The sequence below is a fragment of the Typopeltis vanoorti genome, chromosome 14 (genome assembly GCF_054136105.1).
Source record: "Typopeltis vanoorti isolate ZY-2024b chromosome 14, IOZ_Tvanoo_1.0, whole genome shotgun sequence".
NCBI lineage: Eukaryota > Metazoa > Arthropoda > Arachnida > Uropygi > Thelyphonidae > Typopeltis > Typopeltis vanoorti.
Window position 1 is genome coordinate 119,530,555 of NC_143562.1, and position 17,072 is coordinate 119,547,626.

At 34.1% G+C, this 17,072-nt stretch overlaps 1 protein-coding gene across 1 annotated transcript in view; it reads left to right on the plus strand.

The window, feature by feature from the left end:
- The window catches only part of eRF1 (eukaryotic release factor 1), a 254,647-nt gene that overhangs the window by 164,285 nt on the left and 73,290 nt on the right, over nt 1-17,072 (plus strand). The window contains exon 8 of the mRNA XM_090404490.1: nt 14,218-14,282. Coding sequence (XP_090260616.1) covers nt 14,218-14,282 — 65 coding nt within the window. The remainder of the gene's footprint in view (nt 1-14,217; nt 14,283-17,072) is intronic.

Genomic DNA, 17,072 nt, shown 5'->3' on the forward strand with positions numbered 1-17,072 from the left:
GTACTGACATCAGTGTAGAAGGCATGTTTCAGACCAAAGAATGTTGTGGTCTATCTCTATTCCGTTTTGAGCTAATCCAAACTTATCAGATTTTTTGTGGAAAATATATGATTAATGTTCTTGTATTCTTTTTTTTCTATTGAGTGTTCATTTTGTCCGAAGTAAGAAAGATTGCAGTCACATGGAACCTGGTATACATCTGGAAGAGACATAGGAGAGCATTGGTTTTGAACGAACATAGACTGTGTTTGTTATCAGTAAGCAAGTCAAGATAGGCAGGCCACACTCTATATATCTGGAACATATTTTTTCCATTTAATCCCTCACACAGGATTAAATGTGTTGCATAGAAATTTTCAGAGATCTGAGATTGTTTCATAGCTGATCTAAAAACATTCTCCTAAGTTTGTGTTTTTAGAATGACCCTCTCAGATTGTTAGCAAATTAATATGAAAGATCTGAAAGGTTGTCATTTTAGCTTGACTTCTGAATTAACTTTGTTTCAACTGGTCCCTAGAGTGTGCAATGAATAGAACACTAGTTCCTTTACATTTAAAATTTAAATTGGTTTTTTGACAACCTATCCAATTGATGGCCTTTTTTTTTTTACAGGTTATAATTTATAGCATCTTTGCTGGTTGGAAATCCAGCAAAACATTTCCTTGGTCTATACTGTGAACACTACTATGGAAATGCTATGCATTTAGCCACCCAAGCTGACAAACCTATATATACTCTTTTCATAGGTTTCTGGAATACTTATGAAATTCAGTAATAATTATAAAATTTTAAAGTAATGTCACTTAATGGCCTTTTGTACTTGTGGCTTTTTTACAGCTTGGATGTGAGTCCTTAAAATAGATCAAGACCTGTAGTGCAAACTCAGATTGTATTGCAGTAATTTATCATTTTAGTAACCAGTAATTTATTAGTTACTGTACTGTATTGCAAGAAGACTTAATTCAAATGTCATTATAAAAGTTGTGAAAACAGCATTATTAGGGTTTCATATTTTGCTAGTATTACATACTCTACTTAAAAACTAGTAAATTTATATGTGAACCTCATATGGTTGAATCAGAAGCAAGATGTAGATTTCATATCTTACTGATTAATAATAAGATATAAATATCTTACTATGATTTTTCTCATAGGCATTTGCCCATTTTCATCTATGGTGTGTAACCATTTTGTTCTTCATTCTTCAGATTTTCCATCTTTTGCTAAGTATTCTGAAGATGTTCTAATAATGTATCTAATTAAACTAAACATATTTGGTCGTTTTATAATTAAAAATACAAACTTATTTAATACTGACCATTTTACAAACATCTTACATTATAGCCTACCAGTTTCGCCAGCAAACTGTCTAGCTTTTTCAAGGCGTTTATGGAAAGACATAAAAACTAGTAAATGCAAATTGAAAGGAACATAAAAATGTTGTAAACGAACTAGTAGCTAAGGTTATTGCACATTCACGTGACAGAAAAGATGATGGAAGATCATTACCAACCTACCTTTTGGCAAAGCATCTTGCAAACATATTAAATAATAAAATAAGATCAACAGAATCCTATATCAAGAATAATCAACATTTTGTAAATAAACTCCTAGCCATTAAGATTGCACCAACAGACATGCTAGCCAGTCTAGATGTTGTATCCATTTTCACCAATGTACCAGTAGAAGAGGTAATAAACATCATCCAAGATCTCTTTCCTCTAGACATCACACAGATGTTTAGACACTGCCTTCAATCTAATTTCTTCAAGGTTAACAACACTATATACCAACAATTAGAAAGCCTAGCTATGGAAAGCTCACTATCACCATCTTGTGCAGACCTTTTCATGGAAAAACTTGAAAAAGAAATTCTCTCACAATATCCCTTAGACCATCTATATGGTGGAGATATGTTGATGATTTCATTATATGGCAAGGCAGCTTAGAAAACCTAAAATCATTTGTGAATAAAATGAACTGTATACATAACAAGATAAAATTCATTCTGGAAGTGGAAAACAACAGCCAACTGCATTTTTTAGACATCTTGATAAAGAAACGATCAAATAGTGTCAAATTATCTATTTACAGAAAGCCCACAGATACTGGAAGATAACTTCATTATATTTCAAACCATCACAAGACACACAAACTGAGCATTATTCACATGTTGAAATATAGGGCCAGAAAGTTTATATCAGAATAGGAGGATACACAGACTAAACTCTCACTAATAGCCAACACATTATCACAAAATGGATATCCTCCAAACACCATCAAAAAATATCTATACGGTGACAACCCCCAGACAAGAAGAATCAAGCTCCCAGCACATTTCTACAGTAGTGATCCCTTTCATCAAGTCAATTTCTTATCGAATAGCCAGAATACTAAGAGCCTACAACATCAGGTTGGTCTTCAAACCAACCACCAGCATCAGACAGGTTTTAGGATCCCCAAAAGATAAGGTGCCTTTCTACAAATATCCAGGAGTATATTACATTCCTTGCTCCTGTGGTCTTGCCTACGTCGGACAAGCTTCACAGAGTTTAGAAATCGGACAAAAAGAACATGTTGGTGATGTAAACCACAACAAAAGTATCGCTTCCGGCTTAGCACATCATTTCTGTACGTCTAACCACACGATAGAGTGGCAACAGCTCCATGCCATATCTGGATGACGACTACAGACATCGTTTGTTCAAGGAAGTCACAATAGTATTAATAACCGATGGAAACCTCAACAGAAATCAGGGTGCAACCCTAAACAGTTCGTGGAAAAACCTGATCCTCTCTCTAAATCCATCTGAACTACAGCTAGCCATTAATCACATTACACGTTTTCAACAAACATGCATGCGTGATAATGAATAAGAACAATAAGTCCTTTCAGTCACCGTCACGCGAATGTGTAACCTTAGCTACTAGTTTGTTTACAACGTTTTTATGTTCCTTTCAATTTTCATTTACTAGTTTTTATGTCTTTCTGTAAACGCCTTGAAAAAGCTAGACAGTTTGCTGGCGAAACTAGTAGGCTATAATGTAAGATGTTTGTAAAATGGCCAGTATTAAATAAGTTTGTATTTTTAATGTATCTCATTGTTCTTTAAAATTGTAATACTAATCAGGACTTCAACAAATTCAAGAGAAATGCAAGATTGAAGTTATAGCTACTTTATTGTACTTTGTTTACTTTAATCAGCAATTACTATCGAAATAACTGTCCCTGGAGATGTGATGCAGTGGTGAGCAATATTGCACATGGTATTTCATGTGACTGTATAGTACTTTTTTATTATTAGGAAAATGTGCTCTTGTAGGCCTTGATCAGACCACACATGTACACATTTGAAACTAAGGCTGGTCTGAATCAAGCCTAAGGTGTTGGTTCTGAGATATTGAGGGAATGTATTATAAATTGCACAGTTCAGTAAATAAATGAGAAAGAAATGATATAATTAAGATGGTATGATTTTCCAGGATTAATACAGAAGAATTTTCCAGTTCGAGCATCTGAGTTGTAGAATTTTTTTTAACTTGGTAAGATAACCAGCCTTATGCAAACCCCCCCCCCCCCCCCACACGCAATCTGGAGAACCGTGGTATCTCTCTTGTCTGGCTCCTACCTCTCGACCTGTCCAGCTAGGGAGACCTACCAGTAGTTTAGCAAACACTGGTATAGCTCTTGAGGTCATTAGTACACTCAAGCCTCCTTACCCATCAAGGTGGATGAATATGAGAATTCTACCCCAATCATCTGGAATTCATCTTGCTGTCCAGGTCTTCTGAACTATGCAGTGCAGCCACTGTAAGACTTTTATACCTCCATACTTGACCATTTCTGGTTGAATATTATCCTCCTGCTGCCTTTCCACATTTCAGGCTTTTGATGACTTTTTCTATTTCAAGTGGATATATATTCCTGATTGCCTGTTGTTGAGTGTTTTTTACCACTGGTCTATCATCACTGCTTGTTTCATTTAGCAACTTTTCAAAGTAATTGCTGCATATATCAAAAGATATCTTTTTCTCCAGTTTCATGTCACCTTTGTCATCTCTAATTCCTTTCACAGCACTCTTTCCTTCATTTCTGACCTTTTTCATCCGTCTCCAGAATATCTTGCCACCTTCTTGATAATTATTTTATGTTCTTCCCAGAGTCATCCCATGACTTTTGTGTAGCTAGTTTTACAGTGTTTAGCTTTCTTACATTTATCTCAGTATTCTCTAAGAGCACAAGCTGACTTATTCGCCAGGAACTTGCGATATGCTTTCTTTTCTTTCACTGCCTCTGTCCACCATGGAGTTCCAATTTTTCTATCCTTGGTGAGGTTGTCTGCTAGGATAGAAAAATTCAGGCCTTGCAACTGAATCTTCAAGCTTTGGTTCCTGTTCTCAAACTCTTGAATAATGTTTGTGTATTTTAGTCTACAGTTCATGTGAATATGAGAGCTGTTCAATTTTTATTTGCTTTAAAACTTGTTTTTCTTTTCAATATGAATTTTGATTTTATCCTGCTCAAGACTAAATGGTGATCACTTCCAATTTCAAATCCTCTGTATATTCTAGTATCTTGCACCAGTGAGAAAATATCATTATCAACAATAGCATAGTTAATGAGACTTTTCTCATTCCTTTCCCCTTCCCTTCATCCTTCATGTGAATTTGTGCACATATTTATCTTGGAACATTGTGCTAGTTATAACCAGTCCATGTCCTAGGCCGAAATTCAACAGGCATTTGCCATTATTATGAGCTTTGCTCTTTTCTCGAAATTTTACCAAAATATTTTTTGTAAGTCTAACAATCATTCCTACTCTGCTAGTTAGATCTCCAACAAGAACCGATTTTGGTTTATATTAAGCTAAAGTTTTGCTCTAGCACGGTAGTTATCTCCATAATTTTCCATAATGTATTCTGTTCACCATGTAAGCATGGAAGAAAAAAATATTGCAAACAATCTACTCTCAAAAGAACAAAATAGGTTTAGACATGGAAGATCATGTATAGACAATATTTGTGTTAAAACAAATTATTGAAAAAAGACAATTTAATTTAGAGTCTCCTGTGGCCTTTATAGATTATTTATCAAATATAGCTTGTACCAAATGTAATGACCAAATGGCCATTTGGTACAAGCTATACAGAGTTTATATAAAGATACAAAAATACAGTTTGTTAATAAATTAACAGATTGAAATAAATCATGGTGTCAGACAAGGATGTAGCTTATTTCCAACTCTTTTCAATATATATATATATATATATATATATATATATAATATTGATTAGATTATTAAAATATGGAAAACAATAAAATAAGGTATCCAGTTAACCAGAAGAACTGTTATCAATACATTGCTATATGCATCAGATGATCAGATTATATTGCAAGCAGCAAATGGAGTAAAAAACTTAAATCAGCTTATGAATTAAGCAAAATAAGACAATAATACAATTTAAAAATTTCACAAAAGAAAAGTCATTGCATTTAAAGGTGGAGATCATGTTAGATCAAAAATAGTTATAGAAAATAAAATAATAGAACAGGTGACAGTTTAATTATTTAGGTTGCATAATAACATATCTAAAATATAAAGATATACATGAAAAAAATTTCAGAAAATCTGTGGAATAAAAAAACAACTAGGGAGGCCTAGTTGTTTCTTGTAAAATTTTATACGGTAATGGTCACTCCTACTCTACTATGTAGTTCAGAAACATGGACTGTTAAAAAGAAAGATGAAAGTAAAATACGAACTGCAGAGATGGATTTTGAAGGACAATTAATGCACAAAATTGAACCATATAAAAAATGAAGACATCAGAAAAGATATTTATGACGTAAATGAAAAGATCAAGGAATATAGAAAGAAATGGAAAGAACATCTATTTAGGATGGAAAGATATCGTCTACCAAAAGAGGTGGATAGATATAGACCAGAGAGAGAGAGTAAGACCAGTAAAGCCAAAACAGGCAAATACCTAATCGTTAAAGAGAAGAATAATACCGAAGAAATTTCTGTATGTTGTTGATTTAATAGTCTGATTAGGAGAAGAGGATGCCTATAAAATCAATCAACTAAATCAAAAGACTACACAAAATGACATATGATATCAGAAGTCTATTAAATTATATATTCAAAATATGACTAAGTACAAAACAAATTTCATTGTACATATGATATGTACATGTTGAGTTTATTCCATAACAGCTACTTCATTAAAAAAAAAAAAAATCATAAACTGATCACATTGCTTTTAACAACCAAAAATTAAATATCAAGTATTTAATTTTTGGTTGTTGGAGTTGCTAGAAAAGTTTGACACAGTATTCTGAGGAGGTGCTATATTGAATGCATCTGTCTAGTGGCAGACATACATTCTGACACATGTAAAGGTGAAATGCAGATGTACTGCTGACTTATGTACTTCTAGTTTTACAATTTCCATAGTATTTCTGTTTTTATTTAAGCCAGAAACAACTACCACCATGGGTTCAACGCCCTTAGGTGTCTGATGCTATCTTGATGAGATTCTTCCATTGCATTCTATTTTGTGCAAGATAACTGTTTGCGTATAGTTTCTGCACCATTTGTCAATATTATCGCCTCATTCTCTGTTTGGTCTTTCTCTTTTGTTCTTTCCTTCAATCAGCAACGTCTTTAATTTCCTCCCATCGTTCATTCTACATAGACGTTTCCTTTTGATTATTTTCTGTATCAGGTTTTCTTTTGGTTGTATTCGTCTATAGATTTCCTCATTGTTCACCTTCTGGATCCAGCTTATCCTCAAGATCTTTCTATAGCACTTCCTCTTGAATGGTAATATCCACCTTTCAGATTCTCTCAGGAGTACCCAGGTTTCACATTCATAGAGCATGCTGCTGAAGATATAGGTTTCCACAATGGGCAGTTTAGTGAGTATCTTCATAGCTTGGCTCTTCCATATTTTGTCCATGGCTTTTAAGATAGCTGTTGCTCTGGCTATTCTAATTTTTACCTTGTTTTTTTTTTTGGAGGGGGGGGGGGGATTCAAGTTATGCATCATGTGACATCCAAGATATGTGGAGTGTTCCACATATTTTCCAGTTGAAATCCTTCAATGGTAACTTTGTTCAGTAACTCCTGCTGTCCGAATATCGTTGTAGTTTTTTCAAAATTGACATTTAGTCCATATCTTTTCCCTTCTGTGTATAGTGTTTGCGGTGTCCTTTCCAGTCTTGCTGCACCTTCTTCAATCAGGACGATGTCATTGCAAAGCAGAGGTAGTTTATTCTTATGCCATTTATTGAAATACCTCCACCTTCTTCTTTAATCTTATCTAGTTTCTTTCCCAGATGTGTGATGAAGATGGTTGGTGATATTGGATCCCCTTGCCTAGTGGCAAACCAATCTCCAGTCATACCTGCTATCCTGAGTGTTGCTTGTGCTTGGCTGTTTATATCTTTCAACAGGTGGATCAATTTATTGTCCACACCATAGGATTCCAAGACAGCCCATGTTATATTTTGGTCAATATTATCAAATGCTTTTTCGAAGTCCATGAAACAGCAGTATATCTTGTTCTTTCCTCGAGCTTTCTCTGCTATTAGTCTTAGTGCGAGTATTCGTTGCACTCTACTTCGATCTTTTCGAAATCCAGCTTGCTCATCAGAAAGACGTACCTCCATACGACCTTTCAAGAGTTCTGTAAGTATTTTCATCAGCACTTTGCCAAGATGACTCATTAGTGCAATAGTTCTGTAATTGGTGCATTCTAAAGCACTGCCTTTCTTATGAAGAACAACCAAGACTGATTTTTTTTTCCCACTCTTTGTGGACATATCAAAAACATTACAGCTTAATTGAGTAACAACTATACATATATCACAACATATTTATTCACATCTGAGATTTTTATATTTTGGTTGCCAGGTGAACAATCTGCAACTGGCATCTTGACCCCATTAAATTGGTGTCCTTTAAGTCTGCAGATACACCATATACATAAAGGCACTATCACTCGTAAGTCTGTAATGGAGAAAGAGGTGATAGAAATATATGCCGTATTTGCCGCCTTATTTGCTAAGAACTTTTAATATGCTTTTTTCATTTCCTGGACTGCTTTTTTTTTTTAACTTGTGAGACAACTTTACCATATACCTCCCTAGCTGAATCAATGTCTTCTTCATAGTTTCCTACTGTGACTCCAAGGTTTGGATCTTGTTTTCAGTTTTAATTTTTTATTCAATAATGCTTATATAGTTCAGTCTACAATTTACCTGTAAAAGCTAATCAATTTTTTAAAACTATTAAATGCTGTTCTTTTCAATGATATATATATATCAGCTTTTTATTTCATTTTATTATATATATATATATATATATATATATATATATATATATATATATATATATATATATATATATATAAATCTCCCACACAAGAAATTTAGAACCCATATCACATTAGTGCTCTGTAGGAGCAAGGAAATGTTCAGGTTAATTTGCATGTGTGTGTGTGTGTGTGAAGCAGTTTTCTTTTTATGCAACACAGAATTTGAATATTATGAGAAAATGAATAGAGAAAATCTTGAGGATTGCTCTGTAGTTATTTTGAAAATTGCATGTTCTAATAGTAATTCTTTTTTCTTTTTATTGTTTCTTTTCTATTAGAAATGAAATTTGATAATAGTAATAATTAATCTTACTTTTATCTGTTCTTTCCTAAATGAATGAGCATAATAGAATATTATATTATAATTTAACTATTGTTATTATCGCTATGCTGTTATTATAAATACAAATTACATTATGATAACACTAAGTTTTCTGATATAAATTGTTAAGAAAAGAGACCCTTTATTATCCTACATTTAGTAAAATATTACTAACAGCAATAATAATGCTATTTATGTTCTGTATTCTGAAAGGAGCCATATTTCTTGTTTCTCTTTTCAAGTAATGTAAAATTTTAAAGTTGGTATGCTTGAGTGCTAGGACGAACAGTGGGAACCCTTTCAAGTGTTACTTTTCCATTCATTAGTTGTGGAAAACTAAGGATTTCACAGCTTCTAGAAAACTTTATTCTGTAAGACCTGTGATAGAAATTCAATGAGGTTTTTTGTGAACATCGTTTCTAAAACAAAAGAATTATTCCAATTTCATTCCTTTTTTTAGAAATTATAGCTCTTCCTCGTGCGAAACAAATTTGCCAATGAACATGCATTTAACAGATTTGAGATGTGGCCCATAGTGTACGATTCTAAAGCAGATGTGAAGAGAGTAACAGTTTTCTTTGGTTAGAAAAACCTGGGTTCCAAACCTATCTAGTACTCTGAGAACATTCATTATCTGAAAATAAGTTAGCCAGTCTCATACTGAGATGATGGTTTTTCCTTACCAGGAAGTCTTGTTTTTCATCAAGCTAACAAGAAAAGCAGCTTGAAAATATCAGGCATGTAATGTAATGTACTGCCTCTTAGTTGCTTCTGCCATAATTCCAATCAAAACAGAATTATGGCCTTAGTCGACTTGATCATTTTCCTGTTTGAGACAACTAATCTTGGGTAGCCAACTGGAAAATGTTGCTGCTACTTTACTAAGTATCTGCAGATTATTAGAATCCAAATACTGGCATGAATGCTTATGAAAATATTTAGGTGGTAAATGAATTTTGGTTTTCTGTAAATAGCATAGCGCAAGACTATTGTCCAGTTTACTAGAGGCTTGAAAAAGCATGTTTTGTTTTCTGTTAATTAAATACAGCGTATTTCGTTAATCCGAACTGCGGTTTGAAAGAAAAAAAAGTTTTATTTATTACGTATTATTATTTTGTGTACTATTTTTATTTAATAATTATTTGAACTATTATTTATTTTATTATTATTATAGTACAGTATTTTTTTCATGCTGTCGATTGTACGGTTATACTGTAGGCCTATTTTGATTTATTGTGTGTCCACGTTTGCTTTTTTATACTGTACTGTATTGCTGCTTAGGAAGCCGTCGATCCTGAAACAATTTGAGCGTCATGAAAAAACTGTGGCCTTCTGGAATTTACCAAGAGAATTACGGTGATACACAAAAAGAGGAAATTCAAAACGTGCATAATTTGGTTAAAAATATAAATCCAGATGTTGAAATTTCACAAACAGATGTTACGAAATGGATTACAAGTAGAACCGAAAGTGAATTCGAAATCAAATCAGATGCTGAAGTTATAAATGTGACTCTACAGAATGAATTAGAAGATGATGCTGACAATAAAGAACTCGAAGAAAAAGAAGTAAAACACGAAGAGGCAGTTGACAATTTTAATATGTGTATAGAATAGGCTATGCAGAGTGATACGCCATTCCGCAAAATTTTATTGCTAATGCAGCTCTGAGAAGAAACATTCGAAAAAGTTTAGCTTTTAAGAAGCAAAAGAAAATCAGTGACCTTTTTACAAAGAAATAAAAAAAAAAAAAAAAAAAAAAAAATTTTTTTGTTATTTTGTGATGTGTACAAAAAAGTAATCATCAATAATATAGGTACATACGAACTAATTTTTTACTAAAACAAACTTGTGTATTATATAATTTTTTAAGTTTTATATTACAGTACAGTAGCTTTTTTCTGTCATTTCTTCATTTATTTACAGAATTAAATTGATGTATCAGTAGAATCTGATTATTTTAACGCTAGTTATCGTTGTCTCTTGGAGGAAAATTCGCTAATCCGAAAGAGCACGGTTTTTATTAGTTCAGATTAGCAAGATACCACTGTATGTTAAATAGTATTAATGTATCGTAGATTTCCAGACTTTTGTGGTTGGGGACATGAAAAAGAAAAAAATGCATTTGCACCTAGAAGGCATGTAGTGATTCTTCCTATTCTTATTTCCTCAAAAAATATACTATTAGCAATTTTGAGAGGAACAATATAAAAACAACTTCTTTAAAAAAATTCCTCTTCAAGAGGAACTGGAATCACTACAGTTGTCCATCTCTTATCAATATTTGTAGTCCTGAAAAGAAATATTTTTGATTTCATACTGTTGAAAATTTATATATCTTGAGCAGTATGGAACATAATAAAACAAGGGTGATTGCACAAAGCAATTTTTCATTCAGAACACCAGACTTTTTTTTAACCACTTGTGTGGTAGTTTTTTTCTTTATTAGCTGCAGGTGGTAAAGTTTCTAGGAAATTGTTAGTTAGCAGCACTCAGCCTCAGAAGTTTGAAAGGGTTGCCTGTTTTCCAGCTTGCTGAAGGATCATAAGCTCCTGATACCAGAAACTGAAGGCATGTCTCGCCTCTCTGCATTTCCGGTAGTACCATAACTATCTGTACAATGCAGTAAAAGCAAATCGGAGATCAGGGCACATAATAGTTATCCATTATAACACAGTAATCTTATCCCAGTAAAGGGTCTAGTAACTACATTACTACACATCAACAAGAGGAGATCAGAATATTTATCATGCTTGTCTTCTTTCCTGTATAAGGCTTGAAATCTCAGACATCCACTTTGCACTTCACAAAGCATAAAAGATTTATTCCATACTTTGCTTTTTTGGGAGAGAAATACAGCTTACATTTCAGTCTGCCTCTGAATGATAAGGGTGAATTTTCATCAGAAAACCATAAATTTTGTTGAGGGCTGGGCAAGGAAGGATATAAGTAATATATTTATCTATTGGGCTCCAAAATTTACTGTGAGAATGCAGACTGTCTGTTCCACTATGAAAAGAATGTTGTCCAGAAATAGGAGCCTAATATTTTGCTGGTGTCAATCGTCAATAATTCCTGGCTTACCTATAGAATTTTATTTTGTATGGGGTGTCCTTCCTTTCCTCTGATGTCCCTTAGGACTAGTTGAGCACTAATCAACTTCCCAATAATATCACAATTTCCTGATTTATAATAATCTGGAGATAAAGTAAATTAGGAAATAATGTAAATAATAATCGCAATTTAGTTTCAGAATCGAAAAATTAAGTTATTTGGGAAAAATAACTAATTCAAACAAAAAAGAAAATGCAGCTGTGTGTTTCGGGGGGGGGGGGGAAGTTAGTCATCAAATGTGAAATACAATTTTAATTCTATTATGAAAAATTTGGAAATGAAATTTCACTTTTTGACGCATGCACTTACACACATTTTGAATGAGAAATTGTTTACTTTAAAATTTCCACATAATATCTAAACTTGCAGAAAATATATAAATAAGAATTTACTTCATAATTGTTTATTTCAGTTTGTAATGAGTGCAAAGAACTCCAGATTACATTATTAAAACATAAATTATATGATATGAATAAAGATGTGTATATTGTTCTCTATAAAGCATAATGGTCAAAGTGTAGACCTTCATGCAATCTGTGAAGTATTTTTTGATGTGATTATAAATAAAATATAAAACTTAATTTGGAATGTATGATCCCTTATTTTTAAGATTTGGATTTTCATTAATTTATAAAACAGTTGTTTGACAAAAACAAATAAAATGTATTGTCAACTTAAACACAATTAGAACAAATTGATAATATTGGTTTTCAAAGGTGAAGCAATATTTAACTGAAGAATGTATGAGGATCTCTTATTTTGTCCTGGCATTAAACAGCAATTATACAATAAAAGAAGCAGGGGAGGGGGAATTCTATGTTTTAGCCTATCCAATAATTCATATTCTTGTTACCAAGCAGACAGTAAACAACTGCGTTTCTTCGTATAGGTAACTAAGATGCAGTAATGAAGGCGAATTAATCTGGTTAAGTGTTCTCCTCAGTGTAAAGGATTATTGCACCTTGTAATGGATATGAGGGTTGGCTTGCACTTCCTATCCATTTTCTTTCAACAGATAGCATGCATCGTATCCGGATTTTGCTGAACGTAATATACATCTGGACCGGTAGGGAGGTTAAACTCATTCTGATTAAAATGGGTTCGACTTACAGATTTTTAAACTAAACGAATATGTGGGAAGAAGGGTCATACAGATGGATGTGCAAGGAAGGAGGAAGCGTGGGCGGCCAAAGAAGAGATGGAGTGAGCTGGTAGAAGAGGACTTGAGGATGAAGAACTTGGATGTAGCGACAGCCCAAGACAGGAGGATGTGGAGGAGACTCATCAACAGTGACCCCACTTAAGTGGGAGAAGCTGCAGAAGAAGAAGATTGATGTTCACATTTGTCTTTTGGCTGATAGCATCTTCAAGATTTACAAGGAACATATAAAAGAGAACTAAATGCTTTCAAATGTTGTGAAGTATAATTCTTTTATGTTTAATCTGCAAGAGCAGATTACTCCAGATGTAGACTATGCAAGATATACTTATTTTAAACCTTTATTCAGGTGTGAGCCTGAATATAATTTACAAAATAAAGGTTTGTAAATTATCTTCACAACTAGGCTACTTGTACATGGAGGCTGATGACCACCTCATTGCCTTAGTAACCCATAATACACAACATAACTTCCTTTTGGGAGTGTATGTTGCTATTCATTACCAGAAAGGTAATGAATAACACTACCCAGACCAGTTTAAATCTTTATTTAGTTTTTTTGGCTGTCTTTATTAATTTTAATAAGGCTTTTAGCCCAATGACATCTGCTTCCTCTTAAGAAAAAATGTATTACTTTACTTTTATTGACTTCACCTGCATTGATATGACTCTCAGTATCTTCATGAGTCTAGCCCCCACTGGTGAGACTTCAGAGATTGAAGCTAGGCTATGTAGTGACTTCCCATAGTTGCATACTAATCTGTCCCAAAGAAGTATGCTGTGCATTATGATATTAGAGAAGTTTGAGGTGAAGTTATCTACCTCCATATATAAATGGTCTAGTTGTGAAGATATTTCACATGAAATCTCACATTTGGATAAAAGATTACAATGAGAATATAATTAACCTGTTTGCTCATTAGTAACCTGACATTTAACTCATATTCCAAACCAGTCATCTCTGCAGTTTGCAGTTGCTCACTAATCAACATGATTGATTACACAAATGACTGGTGTATGAATGAAATGCAAATTGTTAATTGAAGAGCTAGATTGCGGTTTTATTTCTTGTACTTGCTTTTTTTTTCAGTTAATTTCTTCACCACTGCAGCTATGTTGCATTAGGTGGGATGGCTTCAGTGGTGCTGTAGTTCTTAATTATTGCCATATTTTACTAAATAATCATTTCATCTTTCTCAATGCAGTGTAGCAATTTTATGAAACTAAACTTCTTTTCATAGAGGAAAAGGTTCTCCATCTAACTCCAGAACAAGAAAAGGATAAAACACATTTTACAGATAAAGAGGTAAGATAGTATTTCTAAAAAGAAAAAAAAAAACTTCAAAGTAATTTCAGCATTATGCAACCATATTCTTCAAACAAAATATTGATAGACATTGCATTCCTGACAACTTCAGAACTTCCTGATTTTTGATTAGTTTCAGTTATAGTCAAAGTATATTTGCAATGATGGGAGATTCATTTTGTAGAATAATTCATAATTAATGAATTGATTCATCTAACTACTGCACATGTGAAAGTTGCAGTAGTCTGGTAAAGTTTTTCATTAAAATGGTAACTATTGAATGTATTTGTAAATTGTGCATTAATTAACTTTTGGATGAACTGTTGCTTGTAGGCTATAGCCTAGTTAAGATCACATTTCGTTAATAGAAATAAATCCATACTTAACAGTTATTTAGCAGTACTCTTTTTCTGCAGCAGATACTTATTTTAGGAATACCACATGAAAACATTTCATCTTTTTAATCAGATTCATTGTACAGAATTTATGGAGATAAATTCCTGTGTTGAAGTATTTACTTATAATTTAAAAAATTAACTTCAATAATTACATGTGTGTGTGTGTAAATCAGGGACGAATATTCCATGTGTGCGGTGCTCATCCACAGAATAGCAACATCACCGATATTATATTTTTGCATTTATTCCTGTTAAAGACTCCCTTAATTGTTTCCAAAATTCCTCGTGATTCCTAAAAGTAAACACAATGTACTAATGCTTCAAGAAGAGAACACTTTTCGACATGTAAACATTGCATCACATTCGTGTTAATAGCCTGCATGTGCATTCAATATGCATACAGCTTTGAGCCCTTTAGAAAGATGGCACAGTGGGTCAAATTCTTAGCATTCTAGTACTTTTAAACCTACTTAGAAGGCAAAGCAGGGCGAGCTCAAAGACAATAGCACCTTAGAGGCTGTGATTGGTTATTGTGTCAGCCAACCCAATTGAACTTTGTATTTGTCATGAGTTTGTGTGTTTGTTTTCTGTGAGTGAAGTGTGAAATGATGTTGTAGGCAAGTTTTTATATTAGCAAGGCTTATACGTTGGTCAGACATAACTGGTAATTAGTTTACGGAATTAACAACGCATATAAAGTATATTGATTAAAGGTAACTTTAATGAATAACTTCTATATTTCGGCAACGTCACATTGCCATCTTCAGGAACATAAAGATATGGTATGTGCACGCAGGCACTAACACAAAGCAAATGAGGAAGAAAGCAAGAAACTAATATTGTTCCTAAAGTCCTAATGGTGCCCTCTTGCGGGCTAATCTGGTAGTCTTGGAAGTTGGGCTGAAGTTCTCATAATGGTAAGTCTCCCAAATTTGGGGTAGTTTCATGCACCCAAATTTGTTGAGGTTAGGAACGTTTTTTAGAGCTGCTGAAGATTCTTTGAATAATCTTTCGTATTTAAACTTGCTGCGATGAATTATTATTATTGTTGTTCCGGGAAACTCCAAGGAGTCGACAGACTCATCGAGGGAGGCCCTAACATCATGTCTGGAATAACTATTTAACATTCACACAGTATCTATCATATCTTGCCTTGAACTCATTCACGGTCGTAGCACCCACAAAGACTCTGGAAGCTTATTCCACTCATTCACCACTCTCCAAGTAAAAAACCTAGCTCTAACACCCTTGTCAACCACGCTCTTGCCCAGCTTCCATGCATGGCCCCTAGTCCTCCCACCACCAGTCATATTTTCAAAAATATCTTCTGGATCAATCTTATAAAAACTCTTCAGTAATTTGAATGTCTCAATCATATCACCCCTCCTTCGCCTATCATCCAATTTCTGCAACCCACAAATCTTCAACCTATTCTCATAAGGTTCATTCCACAGACCTGCTATCATCTTGGTCACTCGTCTCTGGACCCTCTCCACTTCCTCCCCATCACGAAGAAACCCTGGTGCCCATAACTGGGCACAAAATTATTTTTGTTTTCTTCCAACGAATTTTATGGTGGGTATCTAAGGCATGGTCTGCCAGCCCAGAGCGGCTGTACTGGTGAAACCGGATGTAGTCTTGGTGTTCTGAAATCCTGATATTTGTTGTTCTGCCTGCTTGGCCAAAGTAGGACAATTTGCAGCTGCAAGGGACCTGGTATACACCAGGTAGGTCTAGGGGAACTGGTTGGTCTTTGGTAGAGCGGATAAGGGATGCCAACTTTTTATATGGTCTGTAACAGGAAGTAAGGTCATATTTTTTGAGGATATTGGTTATTTTCTCAGAGGTGCCCTGGATGTAGGGGATGGTGATAGACTTGGTGTAATCTTTATTGTGGAGGGGGGGGGTTGTGGTTTACTGGTTTTAGTATTTTTTGGATTTTTTTGCGGTTATAGCCATTGGCTAAGAAAGTGTTGAGGATGTGGTTTAGTTCAGTAGTCATCTGAACTAAACCATAGGGCCTTGTCATCTGAACAGATTAATTTTGCCCTGTTATATAGTGTTTTTATAACCCCATATTGTTGTGAGGGGGGGAGGGACTGGTGGTGAATGTATCTGCCAGTATGGGTGGGTTTTCTGTGAACAGAGAAAACCAAAGATCCATCAAGCTGGCGGGTGATTAAAGTGTCTAGGAAGGGGAGGGTGTTGTTTTAATCTTTTTCTAAGGTGAACTGGACTCTGGGGTGTTGGTTGTTTAAGTGTGTTAGGAAGGAATGGAGTGTGTCTGAGCCATGTGGCCAAATAGCAAACACATCATCCACATAACGAAGCCAAATAGTGGGTTTTTGTGGGGCGGAGTTTAAGGCTTTCTCTTCAAATGTCTCCATAAAGA